The sequence below is a fragment of the Gouania willdenowi genome, chromosome 24 (genome assembly GCF_900634775.1).
Source record: "Gouania willdenowi chromosome 24, fGouWil2.1, whole genome shotgun sequence".
Classification (NCBI taxonomy): domain Eukaryota; kingdom Metazoa; phylum Chordata; class Actinopteri; order Blenniiformes; family Gobiesocidae; genus Gouania; species Gouania willdenowi.
Genome location: NC_041066.1, coordinates 11,199,595 through 11,212,524, shown reverse-complemented (window position 1 = coordinate 11,212,524; position 12,930 = coordinate 11,199,595). Strand labels below are relative to the sequence as shown.

Below are 12,930 nucleotides of genomic sequence, written 5' to 3'. Positions count from 1 at the left end.
TAAACCATAATAAATGGTCAAACTGCAGTAGAGACTGCGCATAGACCCAGAATGCATCCTGACGAGCTCTTTGAAAAAGCGGCGCGGCTCATTCAAGATGGCGGAGATGGACCAGCTGTTAGACGAGAGTGAGTAACAACACCTATCCTACGAGCAAGGTCCAACTAACGCACACGTACCCCATAGTCTTCCGTTGAACACCTAAATATCACCTCTCTGTGTTGCTTATATAGTAGTTGGTGTAGGTTTTGAGAATACTTTATAAAATCTAATTTTGAGTCGGTTTAAGTCAGCTAGCGCTGGTTAGCACCGGAGGCTAACCATGGCTAATGCAGGAGTTGGACAAGTAACTTTAGCCTACCGGGTAAACAAATACCGCTAGCCTAGCTTCGAGCTAACGGACAAGCTTTACATACAAAAGACATTTAGTAATGACTGGACCACCACAGCGCCATGAGTGATGAGTTTATCTTTGTTTTTGTTGTGTGTGTGAAATAATTCCCAATGTGTTAAGGCTGGTTTTAGTTGGTTCACCTGCCGTGGGGTTGGCATTAAGGGACACAGGCTGAAACAGTCGAGATGGACATTATATCTTCTTTCGAACACAATCTGCTTGTGTCCACACTATTTGTGTATTATTTTCTATGTAGGAATTGTCAAGCCGGTGTGTTAACAGGCGTGTTTGACAGCTCACATTAGAGATAAAGGCCTAAAGTCCGCTAACCCTGACTTGCTGCTGTCAGTGCCTGTCGGATCTGTCACCCATCCACTGCCCTGTAATCATACACCGTAATATTACACTATGTGGACTACTTAGTTTATATGTCAAAGATGGAAGCAGTTCGGATGCAGTTACCAAGCTGGTGTCTTATGTAGAGGTGTCCCAATCCGATATCAATATTGGATATCGGTCCGATATTAGCCTGAAAACGGATATCGGATTCAAATTCTCCGATTTTTTTTCCCCAATTAATTTTTTATGTGTTTTATTAAATTGTAGAATACTGTAGATATTATGTTGAAGATTAAAAGTTATGTAACCAATTGGTTAATAATAAATGAGTCAGTTTTTCTCATCCCTACTGTTGCTGACTATTGTTCTGTGTTTGAGTAACATCACTTGATCAAGCCTTTTCTAACATTCCACACTACAAAATAGGTCATTATTATTTTTTCATGAAAGAAAAAAAAAACTATGTATGATTCATGCTGACGGATACGCAAGGCTGCAATATCGGTATCATATCGGAAATGAAAAAGTTGTATCGCGACATCCGTAGTCTGATGTTGACTTTGTGATATTATGCATTTATTGTGTCCTGTTTTGTCCTCGTTCACAGGCTCCTCAGCAGAGGCACTCGTCAGTTTAAAAGGTATGAAGCAAAGTTTCTTTAATACATTTTCATTAAAGCTTTTAACACTTCTTCCCCTGGTGCAGCAGTTTCACCAGATGGTTTTAAACCCCATTCCTTTTTGTATAGTTAAGAGAATAGTATTTATTTTGGGGGGCTTTCTGTGTATTTCAAAGTATCTAATTGATGAATTAACAGTTTGAGTGTTCTACAAAATATTAAAAAATAAATAAAAAATCCAGCAAATGTTTTGTGCACCTGTGAAATGTAGTCAATGTTCCTGTCATTTAGACTGATATGATTGTTGTTTTGATTTTCATTTACAGAGGGCAGTTTGTCCAATACTCTGAATGAAAAGAATAGCTTCCCCAGAGCTCACAACACCAGGGGTCGGCATTCCTCTCTCACTATGGACACTGTAAGTGATGGGGATGTGAATCTTTGGGTGTCTCACGATTCAATTCGATTCCGATTCTTAGGGTCACGATTCGATTCAAACGATTCTCGATTCAAAAATTGATACAATGCATAGTGTGTTAAGGCAAATTATGACATCACAACAATACAGTTTGTATAAGATAATTCAACTTTAAGACACAAGGTAACATTTATTCATGCTAAACAAATACAAATTTACTTACTGTACAAGAAATAACTTGCATAAAGAAAATTGCCTAAATAAAAGCTTCTTCTAAAAGCTTTATAAAAGCTGCTTCTTTCTTCCAGAATTAAGTCTCAACTCTCAGAAAATAAATTCAAGGTATACACAAAAAAAAGTGGCATAAGAAAAAGAGTGGAGGAGGTGGGTATCGTGGCCCCTCAGCCTCTTAGGGCGCTGGGGCTGTCGGCTGAGTCAATTTAGAATATTTTCTATTATTATATGTGATTTTGTTATTGAGATAAAATTTTCCTCTCTCCATCCCTTTGTTCTCTGGGTGTATGCTGTCGGGTTATTGTCATTTTTTTTTTTTTTTTTTAATCGATTTTTGAAGTTTATGAATCGATTCAGGATCATGGATGATTAGAATCACGATTCTTATGTTAATTGATTTTTTTTTTCCCTCCACCCCTAGTAAGTGATGTGCTTTCAAAATAATAAAATGCATCGGTCAGATGAGGGGTAAAAAGAGTACTTTAGTTTGTAGGAGCTATTTTCTAGGTTTATATTAAATTTATGTATGTTGATGTGAAGTCACCACGTGACGCTTCATTAGTGCGGCAGGTTCGTAGGGTGGGCGAGAACCAGGAATGTACGGTATAAGGTTTTTTTACCTGGAATCTGAGTGACACGAGAAAACGACAAGTTGTCAGCACTTTGTAAATATTGGAATAACCCAAAGAAAACACAAATAATGCTTGGATATTGACTTTCTTTAAACTTGCGTAAAGTCCACTTTAACTGTGTGACCTGGACATTGATTGGAGTTTCTTGCGACAACAGCTTTTAAATAAATTTAACATCTTGTACTATTGGTTAGTCCTTACAGTTATTTCTCCTCTGTCATTTTTATTTGGGAATCTTGGTGGATGTGAGGCCTTATTTACTCTTTTGTGAAACGTATTTTCCTTTGTTTCATCATTGGATTCCTTTGTTCTGCAGCCCACACGGAGCTCAAAGAGGAGTCGTTCTTTTCGGGATGAGGATGAGCTTCCCCACACACAGCAGCGACCTCCCTCCAGGTCCCCTCGGAGAAGTCAGCGGGTCACCACCACCCCGCAGGTTAAAACGGCTAGACTATACAAGTTTTGCAGTGTTCATATTGTATGAAACAGTAGAATCTATCAGAGAAAAAATGATCTTAAGGTTTTTGGTCCTGTGTGCTTTATTATGAGTTAATCATACCATCCTAAAAGAATGGGCTCCTTTTAGGAAACCTTGTAATTTATTTTCCTAAATTTTTAGTAGAACTTGGGTCGATCAATTTTTGTTTACGTTCAGTCACTAATGTAAGTTTGAGGGGTTTCTTTTCATTTTTGTCTCCTTAAAAATAATATTTAAAGTATGACTTAATCAGCCTTTTTACTTGACCACATTAGGATTTTTTTTATTTTCTGTCCACTTGTGTAATAACCTATGCATTAAGTACTAATTCCTCTATGCTTTTTGCAGAAGTTCTCCAACATTGTGACACCAGATAAAAGGGCGTCCCAGAAAATTGGGCTGAGATTGCGAAACCTCTTAAAGCTTCCCAAAGCTCACAAATGGTGCATCTATGAATGGTTCTATTCCAACATTGACAGGTAAAGTATAATTTTCACCCTCCAAATGTTTTTTAAAGGCTGTAGAAATTAAACTGACAAATGTCTCATTTAAACATATGTTTATTTTACTGTTGTTGCAGAGTTGGACATTTGATGGTTTTTGTTTTTTTAATAAAACACATTATTTAAGTTTAATTATCACAACCACATATCTTTGGTTTTAACAATAGTAGTTATGCAATCAAATTGTACTCATGTTTTTTTTCTCTGAATTTTCTTAGGCCTCTTTTCGAGGGTGACAATGAGTTTTGCCTCTGTCTCAAAGAAAGCTTCCCCAACCTTCTAACAAGAAAGCTGACGAGAGTTGAGTGGGGAACAATCAGGAGACTGATGGGAAAACCTCGACGGTATGCTGGGATCTCATAATTTTGATTTTAAGACACATTTTTGTTGCAAACTCCATTAAAAAAAAAAAAACAAATAATGGCTGTTCCTGTGTTGCAATGGGTGCGGTTTTCCAGATGTTCTTCTGCTTTCTTTGCTGAGGAGCGAACAGCACTGAGGCAGAAGCGGCAGAAAATGCGTCTGCTGCAGCAAAGAAAACTGCCCGATGTGTCCAACTGCAAAGACCTTCCCGATGAAATCCCTCTGCCTCTCATTATAGGAACCAAAGTTACTGGTAAGATTGCTTCTAACTTTGTTTATTGTGTGTTTTTTTTAATTAGAGACTTAAATACGCATACAATTCAGCTCTGTCCTGATAAATTATAAGAATAATGATTAACTAGGGATTTTTCGATACAACTTTTTTGCTTCTGATACGATACTGATATTGCAGCCTTGAGTATTGGCCAGTAACAATCCGATACGATAGCAGCACGAATCATGCATACTTTTATTACTTATTTTGTAGTGTGGAATGTTAGGAAACGCTTGATCAAGTGGTGATGTTATTCAACAATAGTCAGCAACAGTAGGTATGAGAAAAACTGACCCATTTATTATTAACCAATTGGTTACATACATTTTAACCTTCAACATAATCTTTACAGTTTTCTACATTTTAATACATATAAAACATTGTGGAGATTTTAGATGCAGTCCGATAAAATCCAATATTCGTTTTCTGGCTGATATCGGACCGATATCAATATCGGATCGGGACACCCCTACAATTAACCAAAGATGGCAAATAATTATTGATGGAAAAGCTCCTAAAGTAGTATTTACAATTAATCTATGTACAAACAAATACTTTTGTTTTTAGGTTCACTCATTAATTTCATGTTATTTTACATTTATTTTATTTTTTTAATTTCCAAAACTGTCTTTCTCTCCATAGCTCGACTCCGAGGTGTCCACGATGGGCTCTTCACAGGACAGATTGATGCAGTTGACACTAGTGCTGCCACGTATCGAGTCACCTTTGACCGCACTGGTCTGGGAACACACACTGTGCCTGATTATGAAGTCCTGGTAAGCTTGTTACTGGACTGAGTCACTGTTTAAAGCCCATTGATCCAAATTCTAAACTTCCTTTTTATGGTTTTTCAGAGCAATGAACCCACCGACACTATGCCAATATCAGCGTTTGCCCAGACTCATCGGTCAGCTCGCTACATGCAAAACCTCATGACTCCGCCGAGAGGGCCTTACCCTTCTGTCACCACCCCTGTTCAAATGGTACTTCATCTCAAAATGTTGTTTGTTTTTATTTTTGTGACAGTTTCATTATTTATTTTTTTTTTACATAATTTGTTTTTAGGTTAAAATTATTTATTTTATTTAGGAAGCTATGTTGTATGGAGACCCTGACATCAGATATGCAGTACATCCTATGCTTGTGTACATGTATTCATTAGCTGATCATTGTCTAATTGACAGGATAATGACTCTCTTATCACCGACTCTCCATGGAGAAACAAACTGCCTGGAGCTGATGGAGATACTCTGGGTGGATTTCCTGTTAAATTCCTGATCCAAGTGGTACCTTGTTTCCTGTCTGATGTGAAACTAAAAGATGACATTCTAAAATGTTGACATGGTGTTTGAACAATTTTTTTGTCACCATTAACAGACCAGACTGTCCAAAATTCTCATGATCAAAAAAGAGCACATCAAACACTTAAAGGAAATGAACACAGAGGCTGAAAAACTGGTATGATCATTAAACCTTATCAAGTCTATTGAATATATTTTAAGATAAAGTCTAATTTCTCTGGTTTACACTTATTTTTGTGTGAACAGAAGTCGTACATGCTGCCGATAGACCTGGATTTCCAGCGGAGGTATGCTACCACTGTGCTCAACCTGGAGCAGCTGAATAAAGATCTCAATAAAGTGCTCTACGAAGTCCAGCAGTTCTGTTGTGAAGTAAGTGAAACAAATCTTCACATGAATTGTTTAGATCTCATCAATGATCAAGAGACAAAGAACGAAGTAGTTAGATTTGTTTTCTAATCTTGCATCATGACTTGTTCAGCTTGCTCCAGATCAGGGCATGGTTCCAGCTGATCAACCCACTGAACTCAGGTTGCGTTGTGAGGACGAGGCGCAGCAGATGGTGCAGATAAAAGATCAACATCCAAACGTGACAAACACCAACCTTTCACATCTCATTTCTCGCCTTACTGCACTGCTTTTACAGATTAAGGTAAAAACAAAGCGGAAAATTATAACTATAGCATATTGTGCTCAAGCAGGCATGACCAGTTAAGTAGCACAATATTTTCTATAGGGCAATCAGACAGAAAAATTGGAATTCACATTCTGAAACAAAGATAGTGTTCTGACCTACAGTACAGGGCACGGAATTGCCTCACATGCATGTTTTGGGGCAATATCAAGCATTTAAATGCTATTTTTCACCGGAAAGTGGCTGATTGAATCTCTAGAAAGTGTGATGTGCAATTTCACCCATAATCCCATTCAAAATCTTGCGGTACGTGTAACTGTTCGTCTGATGATCGTGTTATCCTGTGGTTGGAAATTCATGCAGAGCTTTATCTAAAGTGTGTTTTTAATGTGTCGTGATGAACAAGCAGTTCATATTATTATGACTGCATTCAAATATGAAAATAATACATTTTATTTGTATTGCACTTTACACATGAAAACACATTTCAAAGTGCTACAGGTAAAAACACAAAACATATAAAAGCAGCATATAGGAACAGTAAAAACAGCAAGAAAAGACAAGTTTAGCTGTCAGTGTATCACTATAAATGCTGATGAGTTTTACCTGGTGACACATAACGACACAAGCATTCCACCTCCATCACACTGCTGTGTGGGATTCCATGTGTCCATGGTATTGTTCCTGTTAAACGGGTGTTGGTGAGAGTCTGGCTCACGTCGCTCTAGCTATGTAATCTCGCATGATTTCAACATAACTCTCGTTTTATTAAATTTGCTGAAGCATATCAAATTATATTACGAAATAAAAAATATTTAGCATGTTTGGTATGATTTCAGGAAGATTATAATAGCCAGTAAATTCATCTAAACAGGTAAAGACAATGAAACTTTTTGTTTGGTACAATGAATTACAGGTTGATTATCAAAATAATTATAATCTAATGAAGTTCTGTTGCCTTCGCCAAGGAATAGGGAACAAGTAATTAGGAATAATTTTAGGAATAATATAGATCAATGCACAGTTTTAAAAATGTTGCTTCCTCAATTACCTGAACAAGTTTTATGTGAATCTGATCTGGATTTTGCATTTCATTGCAATTTAAAAAAAAAAAAAAAAAAATGGGGGTCCCCATACTTTTGGACCTACTGTATCATTATTAATGGAGTATTTAAAATGTGAATGATCATGGTACCATGATCAGGAACACTGATCCCGATAACTGACAATATCTGGCAAAGAGGAGATTTGGCGTTTGGCTCAGGTTTGTGCTCTGAGTTCTCTTCTTTCCTCCATAAAACATTAAGATCAAAGTGGATTAGGAATTTTTCTCTGAATATCTACATTTCTAAAGTAATTTAGTTATTTGTATTATAAAACTACTTGTCTATTCATCTTCTGTACTTGCGTACTCATCTCAAAAGGCTGAGTCACCCTGAACAGACAGACAGACAGACAGAGCAGCTGGACCCGAATCCACAAGCTCCTTGCTGTGAGGCGAGTTGCATTACCTGTTGCATCACTTGTGATGATCTAGACATAAATTTTTTATGTCCTCAAGTTTCAACATCTGACTTGCATAACAACACAAACTAAAGAAGCACATGCTAAGGAAGATGGCAAAACTATCTTCTTCTATTGTAATTAAATAGAGTTTAGTCGTTCCATTTGCGTAACAATTCTGGCATTTAATCCGCAATCCATAATCTAAGATCCATTAACAGTTGGTTTTTGAAACTAAAGCTGCTGTATTAACTAGTTTGTCCATGCAGGACAATTTGCATTTAACAGTTTTTTTTAGTTTTTTTTAAATTTATTTGTTTTTTAGAGGCAAACCGTTAATGTTTACTATAGACTTTCTACACCTTGCAGAACAAATAACCTTTTTAATATGTATGTTTGACAACCATGGCCAAAATCTTTGTTCATGTTGCACTCATTTAAAGTGAGCAGCAGCTTTGTTTGAAACTGGCAACACTTGGATTGCTTTTTTTTTTACCCGCCACAAAGTCTGAAGGGAGATATAGGTTCGTCCGTCCGAGTTAAAGGGGACAGCTTTTCTCAGAAACCGTTTAAGGTAGGATAACCAAATTTGGTGTGTGGCTTCAGGCTATCAATATCTTGTGGAGTTCGAAAATGAGAAGCGTACAATTATTATTTCCAGAGTTATTGACCTTTTTCCGTTTTTTGGACTCTGTTCGAGGTATCGTCAAAGGGGACCGCTTTTCTTAGAAACTGTTTAAGATAGGATAACCAAATTCAGTGTGTAGCTTCAGGCTATCAATACCTTGATGGAGTTTGAAAATGAGAAGCGTACAATTATTATTTCCGGAGTTATTGACCTTTTTCCGTTTTTTGGACTCTGTTCGAGGTATCTTCAAAGGGGACCGCTTTTCTTAGATACTGTTTAAGATAGGATAACCAAATTTGGTGTGTAGCTTCAGGGTATAAATACCTTGATGGAGTTTGAAAATGAGAAATGCACAATTATTTTTTCCAGAGTTACTGCCCTTGTTCCTCTTCAAAGGGGACAGCTTTTCTTAGAAACCGTTTAAGGTAATTTTACATTCTGATGTAATAATATTTTCTCATGTATATATGGAAGTTCTTAGATTTAGGACATTTAGAAAAAGGTTGAGTTATAATGACAACCAATCTGGCGGGGGATGTTGATGACTGTTTTTTTTTTTTTTTATTTAGTAAATGTGTGTTAACTGTCCCTTCACTGTGTTTCAGTGTCTAGCAGACGGAGGAGATCTGAATTCATTTGAGTTTAAATCGCTAACGGACTCGCTGAATGACATCAAGGCATCGATTGATCCCTCCAACCTCAGGTATACAACCCTGTTAGCTTCAATCTCATTTCAAAAAGAAGAGTAACATTTAGCATAACCAACATCAGTTTTTGTGTCTCGTCTTTTGTTCTCCATTTATGTTTAAATAGTTGGATTTGTTTCTCTTTCTTCTGTCAGTTGCTTCCAGAATAATGTGGAGGTCCATGTGGCTCACATTCAGAGTGGCCTTAGTCAGCTGGGTAACCTGCACGCCTTCGCTGCCAATAACACTAACGCAGTCTGAGGACGTGTGTTATTCCCACCACACTCAGGCTCCTGCTGGACTTCTGCTACTTTTTTATCACTCTGAAAACTGTCGCTGTCTCTTATCTGTTCTAAAGATCAACAAAGAATTGTAAATGTTGTCATCATATACATTTGAAAGTATGTTTTTATTGAAACTCAATTCTGTCCCGATTTAAACATCCACAACTGAGTGTGAGCCTTTATTTTAATGCAATGTCTCCAAGGCAGAAGTCTCACATTATTTATTGGTTTAATGTGCCAAGCATTGATTCAAACTGTTTTATGGTTCCTATTTATTTATTCACCTGTTGAGCGTGTGTGGTTCTGAGACTTTTCTTAGTCTGTTTGCCCTCTTCATGTTGTCTTCTGTTGCTTCACTGATGTTAAGCACTACACACCGTTTGTAGATTGTTGATAATTGTATAATATTTTCTCATTTGGACTATTGATATTTCTGTGGCATATTGAAAATGGCTTTTGTAATTTTGTGTGCACTGAAAAAAGTTTTTTTTTTTTTTAATTATTATTATAGGGGAATTCTGGGGTTTTGATACCTTCATGTTAGCGTTCTCCCATTTAGCATGTCTTCATTAATGTGTTCATAAAACTGTTTTTAGGTTTGTAAAGTTGTATATGGAAGCGCCACGGTGTACATAAACATTGTCTTTTATATTACACATGTTGCAACAACGCTTGAGCATTTTTGTTTTTATTGTCAAATATACATTGTAAAAATCAACACTTTTTTCTTTTTATATACAGTTTCTTTACAGTTCTATCCTGCGTGCTGTGTATTATATCACTATGAGCTCTTTTGACACTTCACATAAAGCTACTAAAACCAGACATGGCTTCACCCTCCCATTCTGTATCAGAGTCAGTCAGGTCCTGTGCCTGCGAGCTGTGAATGGAGTGCAGGGTCTTGAATCTCTCCTCAACGGCGCTAACTTGTGGATACTGCATTTGGCCTGAGTTCTCTTTGGTCGATGACCTGCTGAAGTTATTCTGAGTGGGGATCGGAGGAATCACGACTTTCATCTCTGGTCCAATCGTTTTGTTTGGTGGGAAATTGTCATACTCCACTAGAACCTGTGGGCGCCTGTTTCCTGTTTCCATGGCATCGACTTTGTGCTGCTGATGTTGGCTTTCCTTCGAATGAAACTGGACGTATGGGCCTGGAACTGAAACGCTCATCTCGTGCTGCTTGGGTTGCTCAGGCTTCACTTTGATGGCTTCCTTGTTGTAGATGCAGGAGCCAGGCGACTGCGCGTAACCACTGGATTTGGTGGAAATGCCGGTCCTGTGCATGTCCTCTGTGTTTTGGTGAAGTGGGGGCCTGAAGTTGTCCAGAAGTCCCAAACTTCCTGTTCTTTGAGCCTCAGAGCAATGGCTGTCATACCCTGGAAAGGTAAATGAAGCAGTTAATATATGAGAATATAAGCAACAATAAACATAAATGTTTGTATGTGTAGTGACCTTTCTCTGGTCCGTTTCTAGCCTGCACGTTGGACACTGAAGAGCTAACCTGGCGACGGGATTTGGCTCTCCTGTTTTGAAACCACACCTTGATTTTTATAAAACAAAATAAGAGTTAAAACCCCTGTGACAATCTGTTAATTAAACAAGAAAATCACGCCTCACTCGTACATACCTGGATCCTGGACTCTGGGAGGCCAGTTAGAGCCTCCAGTCTCTCTCGTAGGTAGATATCTGGGTATTTAGTGTCTGCGTAAACCCTCTCTAGAACCTCGATTTGTTGCTGCGTAAAGTTAGTCCTTTTTCTCCTGTGGGTCAGCATTGCCACACAATTGTCTGCCCGTGGAGCAGCGTTGGAGTTAAAGAACTTGGTGACATCTGATGCTCCAAACTCTGAAAACAAACACGTATACAGCTTTAGCATAAAGATTCTAAAAGAAGTGAGTTCTGCAGGGTTTGTTCAGCCTGAGTCACAAAAATGTGCAGATTAGAGCAAGACTTAAGCAAAAAAAAAAAAAACCTTATCAACTACCAGTGCACAGTTTAATATAACCTATTTAAAAAATATATGTTCCTAATGCAGAGGTTCCCTACCTTTGTTAGGTTGTGACCCCATTTTGAAATTACAAATGTCCCTCAACCCCAGACATTTCTTTTTCTAGAATTAGTTTTTAATCATGTTATTTTAATCCTGTGTTACAAATGCAGTGTAGCCAGGATTAGTGCACAAAGTGACACCAGCTCAGACATTTTTTTGAACAAGATATTTATATAACGTTTAGGTATAGAAAACAGTTCAACTGTTCAATTTAAAATAAAATTTTTTTTACACCAATTACTAGACACTTCAGGTGACCCCACATGAGATCCTGAACCCAAGGTTGAAAAACACTCATCTAATGAAATTTAGTAATAAATAAAATCTGAATAACATATGATAAAATGGCCCAATATATTTTTATTCCTTTTATTGAAAATCCGTCTGCAGGCCGGATCGGATCTCATGACGGACATGAATTGACTTGCGGGCCTTATGTTTGAGAAAGGAAAAAAAAAAAAGCATTGATTTCATGTTTTGTGTTGCTGAATTAGTGAAGATGTACAATATTCTCTTTATTGTTTTCCATTTACTTTATTATTATAGAATAGATTCTTTTTCCTATCTCGTGCTGCAAATTTAGTTGAAAATTGGAATTGAAATGTTCCCATTCAAACCTATTGGAACAGTGAACACAGCCATTATGCTTTTAGTCATTATATTACAGTTTACTGTAGTAATTATACTGATTCCAAGGGGTACAGCTTATTCCTCTCACTTGCATCTTCTTAGGGAAATGCAGTTCGTCATGGTATTTTTAGGTTTTTTTTTTTTGTTTTTTTTTTGTAGATTAAAGTTAATGTAAAATGTGAGAACCAGAGCTGGAACTGGTGCATACATTTATAGCAGCCACATTGTAAATATTATGAGCTGTGCTTAGAAAGGTTAAAAAATATAAGAGAGTAAAATCCTGAAGTGGATGTCCAACCTGAATTCGTCCTATTGCTCATTTGTAGAGTTCTTTCCTGGAACATTTGGAAGTTGTTCAAATCCCCGACGCGCGTATTCCCATGAACCGCAGACATGCTCCGCTTCGTCCTGCATCCAGCATCTGAAAGCGTCCACAGAGAACGTGTTGGAGCTTTTAATCCTCCTGCGATCAAAGGTGACGCTGTGCGGACGTGTGAACACGGGGGAACATGGGGGACCATCGGCAGAGACTGGCACTGCAGAGGACGTCTGCAGGGGTGCGAACCTCATGTCTGCTGACTGAAGCTTTAATGGATTCTACACTCTCAATACACATCCCAGAGAAAACATTTATCCGCTTTGGTATACATAAAGCAGCTGATAATGGACCTGTAGGCTTCAAAGAGAGGAAGACATGCGTTATTCATTTATTTATGGGGCTCAGATTGTAAGGTTGCGTATTGTAAAATAAAGAGCAACATTTAGCAACAAACCACGTTTTAAAAACGTATGTTTTTTTTTGTTGTTTTTTTTAAATGTTACCTTTGACAGGATTTACAGCAATATTTGTGAAATTTGTCAATGTTAAATCTAAATGTTACAATGAAATATAACTGTTAAATCCAAATGCTAAATGTTAAATCTAAATGTCACAGGTGAAACTGAATATTTAGCTTA

At 37.4% G+C, this 12,930-nt stretch overlaps 2 protein-coding genes across 3 annotated transcripts; one reads left to right on the top strand and one right to left on the bottom strand.

Moving 5' to 3' along the window:
• The first annotated feature begins 3 nt into the window (after positions 1 to 3).
• On the top strand, positions 4 to 10,080 carry lin9 (lin-9 DREAM MuvB core complex component). 2 transcript variants are annotated; one of them, XM_028440261.1, is made up of 15 exons: positions 4 to 128; positions 1,341 to 1,373; positions 1,679 to 1,770; positions 2,953 to 3,072; positions 3,463 to 3,593; positions 3,836 to 3,961; positions 4,076 to 4,233; positions 4,897 to 5,030; positions 5,109 to 5,237; positions 5,439 to 5,540; positions 5,632 to 5,712; positions 5,802 to 5,927; positions 6,037 to 6,207; positions 8,926 to 9,023; positions 9,162 to 10,080. In XM_028440261.1, exons 1-15 carry the CDS (start codon positions 98 to 100, stop codon positions 9,265 to 9,267), a joined length of 1,638 nt encoding a protein of 545 aa, XP_028296062.1. In that variant the 5' UTR covers positions 4 to 97; the 3' UTR covers positions 9,268 to 10,080. The 2 variants fall into 2 exon arrangements, with proteins under 2 accessions (XP_028296062.1, XP_028296063.1); XM_028440262.1 differs by lacking the exon at positions 9,162 to 10,080 and adding an exon at positions 8,690 to 8,745.
• mixl1 (Mix paired-like homeobox) lies at positions 10,069 to 12,380 on the bottom strand. The gene is made up of 4 exons (XM_028440263.1): positions 12,272 to 12,380; positions 10,921 to 11,138; positions 10,746 to 10,833; positions 10,069 to 10,669 (listed from the first exon to the last, which is right to left on the bottom strand). Exons 1-4 carry the CDS (start codon positions 12,366 to 12,368, stop codon positions 10,092 to 10,094), a joined length of 981 nt encoding a protein of 326 aa, XP_028296064.1. The 5' UTR covers positions 12,369 to 12,380; the 3' UTR covers positions 10,069 to 10,091.
• Positions 12,381 to 12,930: the final 550 nt, after the last annotated feature.

What these genes read in the sequence shown, in the direction of transcription:
- lin9 (XM_028440261.1), top strand. Translation starts at nt 98, where the DNA reads ATGGCGGAGATGGACCAGCTGTTAGACGAGA. An exon ending in TTAAATTCCTGATCCAAGTG is followed by an intron (nt 5,541 to 5,631) that starts GTACCTTGTTTC and finishes CACCATTAACAG; the next exon opens with ACCAGACTGTCCAAAATTCT. An exon ending in ACACAGAGGCTGAAAAACTG is followed by an intron (nt 5,713 to 5,801) that starts GTATGATCATTA and finishes TTGTGTGAACAG; the next exon opens with AAGTCGTACATGCTGCCGAT.
- mixl1 (XM_028440263.1), bottom strand. Translation starts at nt 12,368, where the DNA reads ATGTCTGCGGTTCATGGGAATACGCGCGTCGGGGATTTGAACAACTTC. An exon ending in GAGCAATAGGACGAATTCAG is followed by an intron (nt 11,139 to 12,271) that starts GTTGGACATCCA and finishes GTTTGTTTTCAG; the next exon opens with AGTTTGGAGCATCAGATGTC. An exon ending in TCCCAGAGTCCAGGATCCAG is followed by an intron (nt 10,834 to 10,920) that starts GTATGTACGAGT and finishes ATAAAAATCAAG; the next exon opens with GTGTGGTTTCAAAACAGGAG.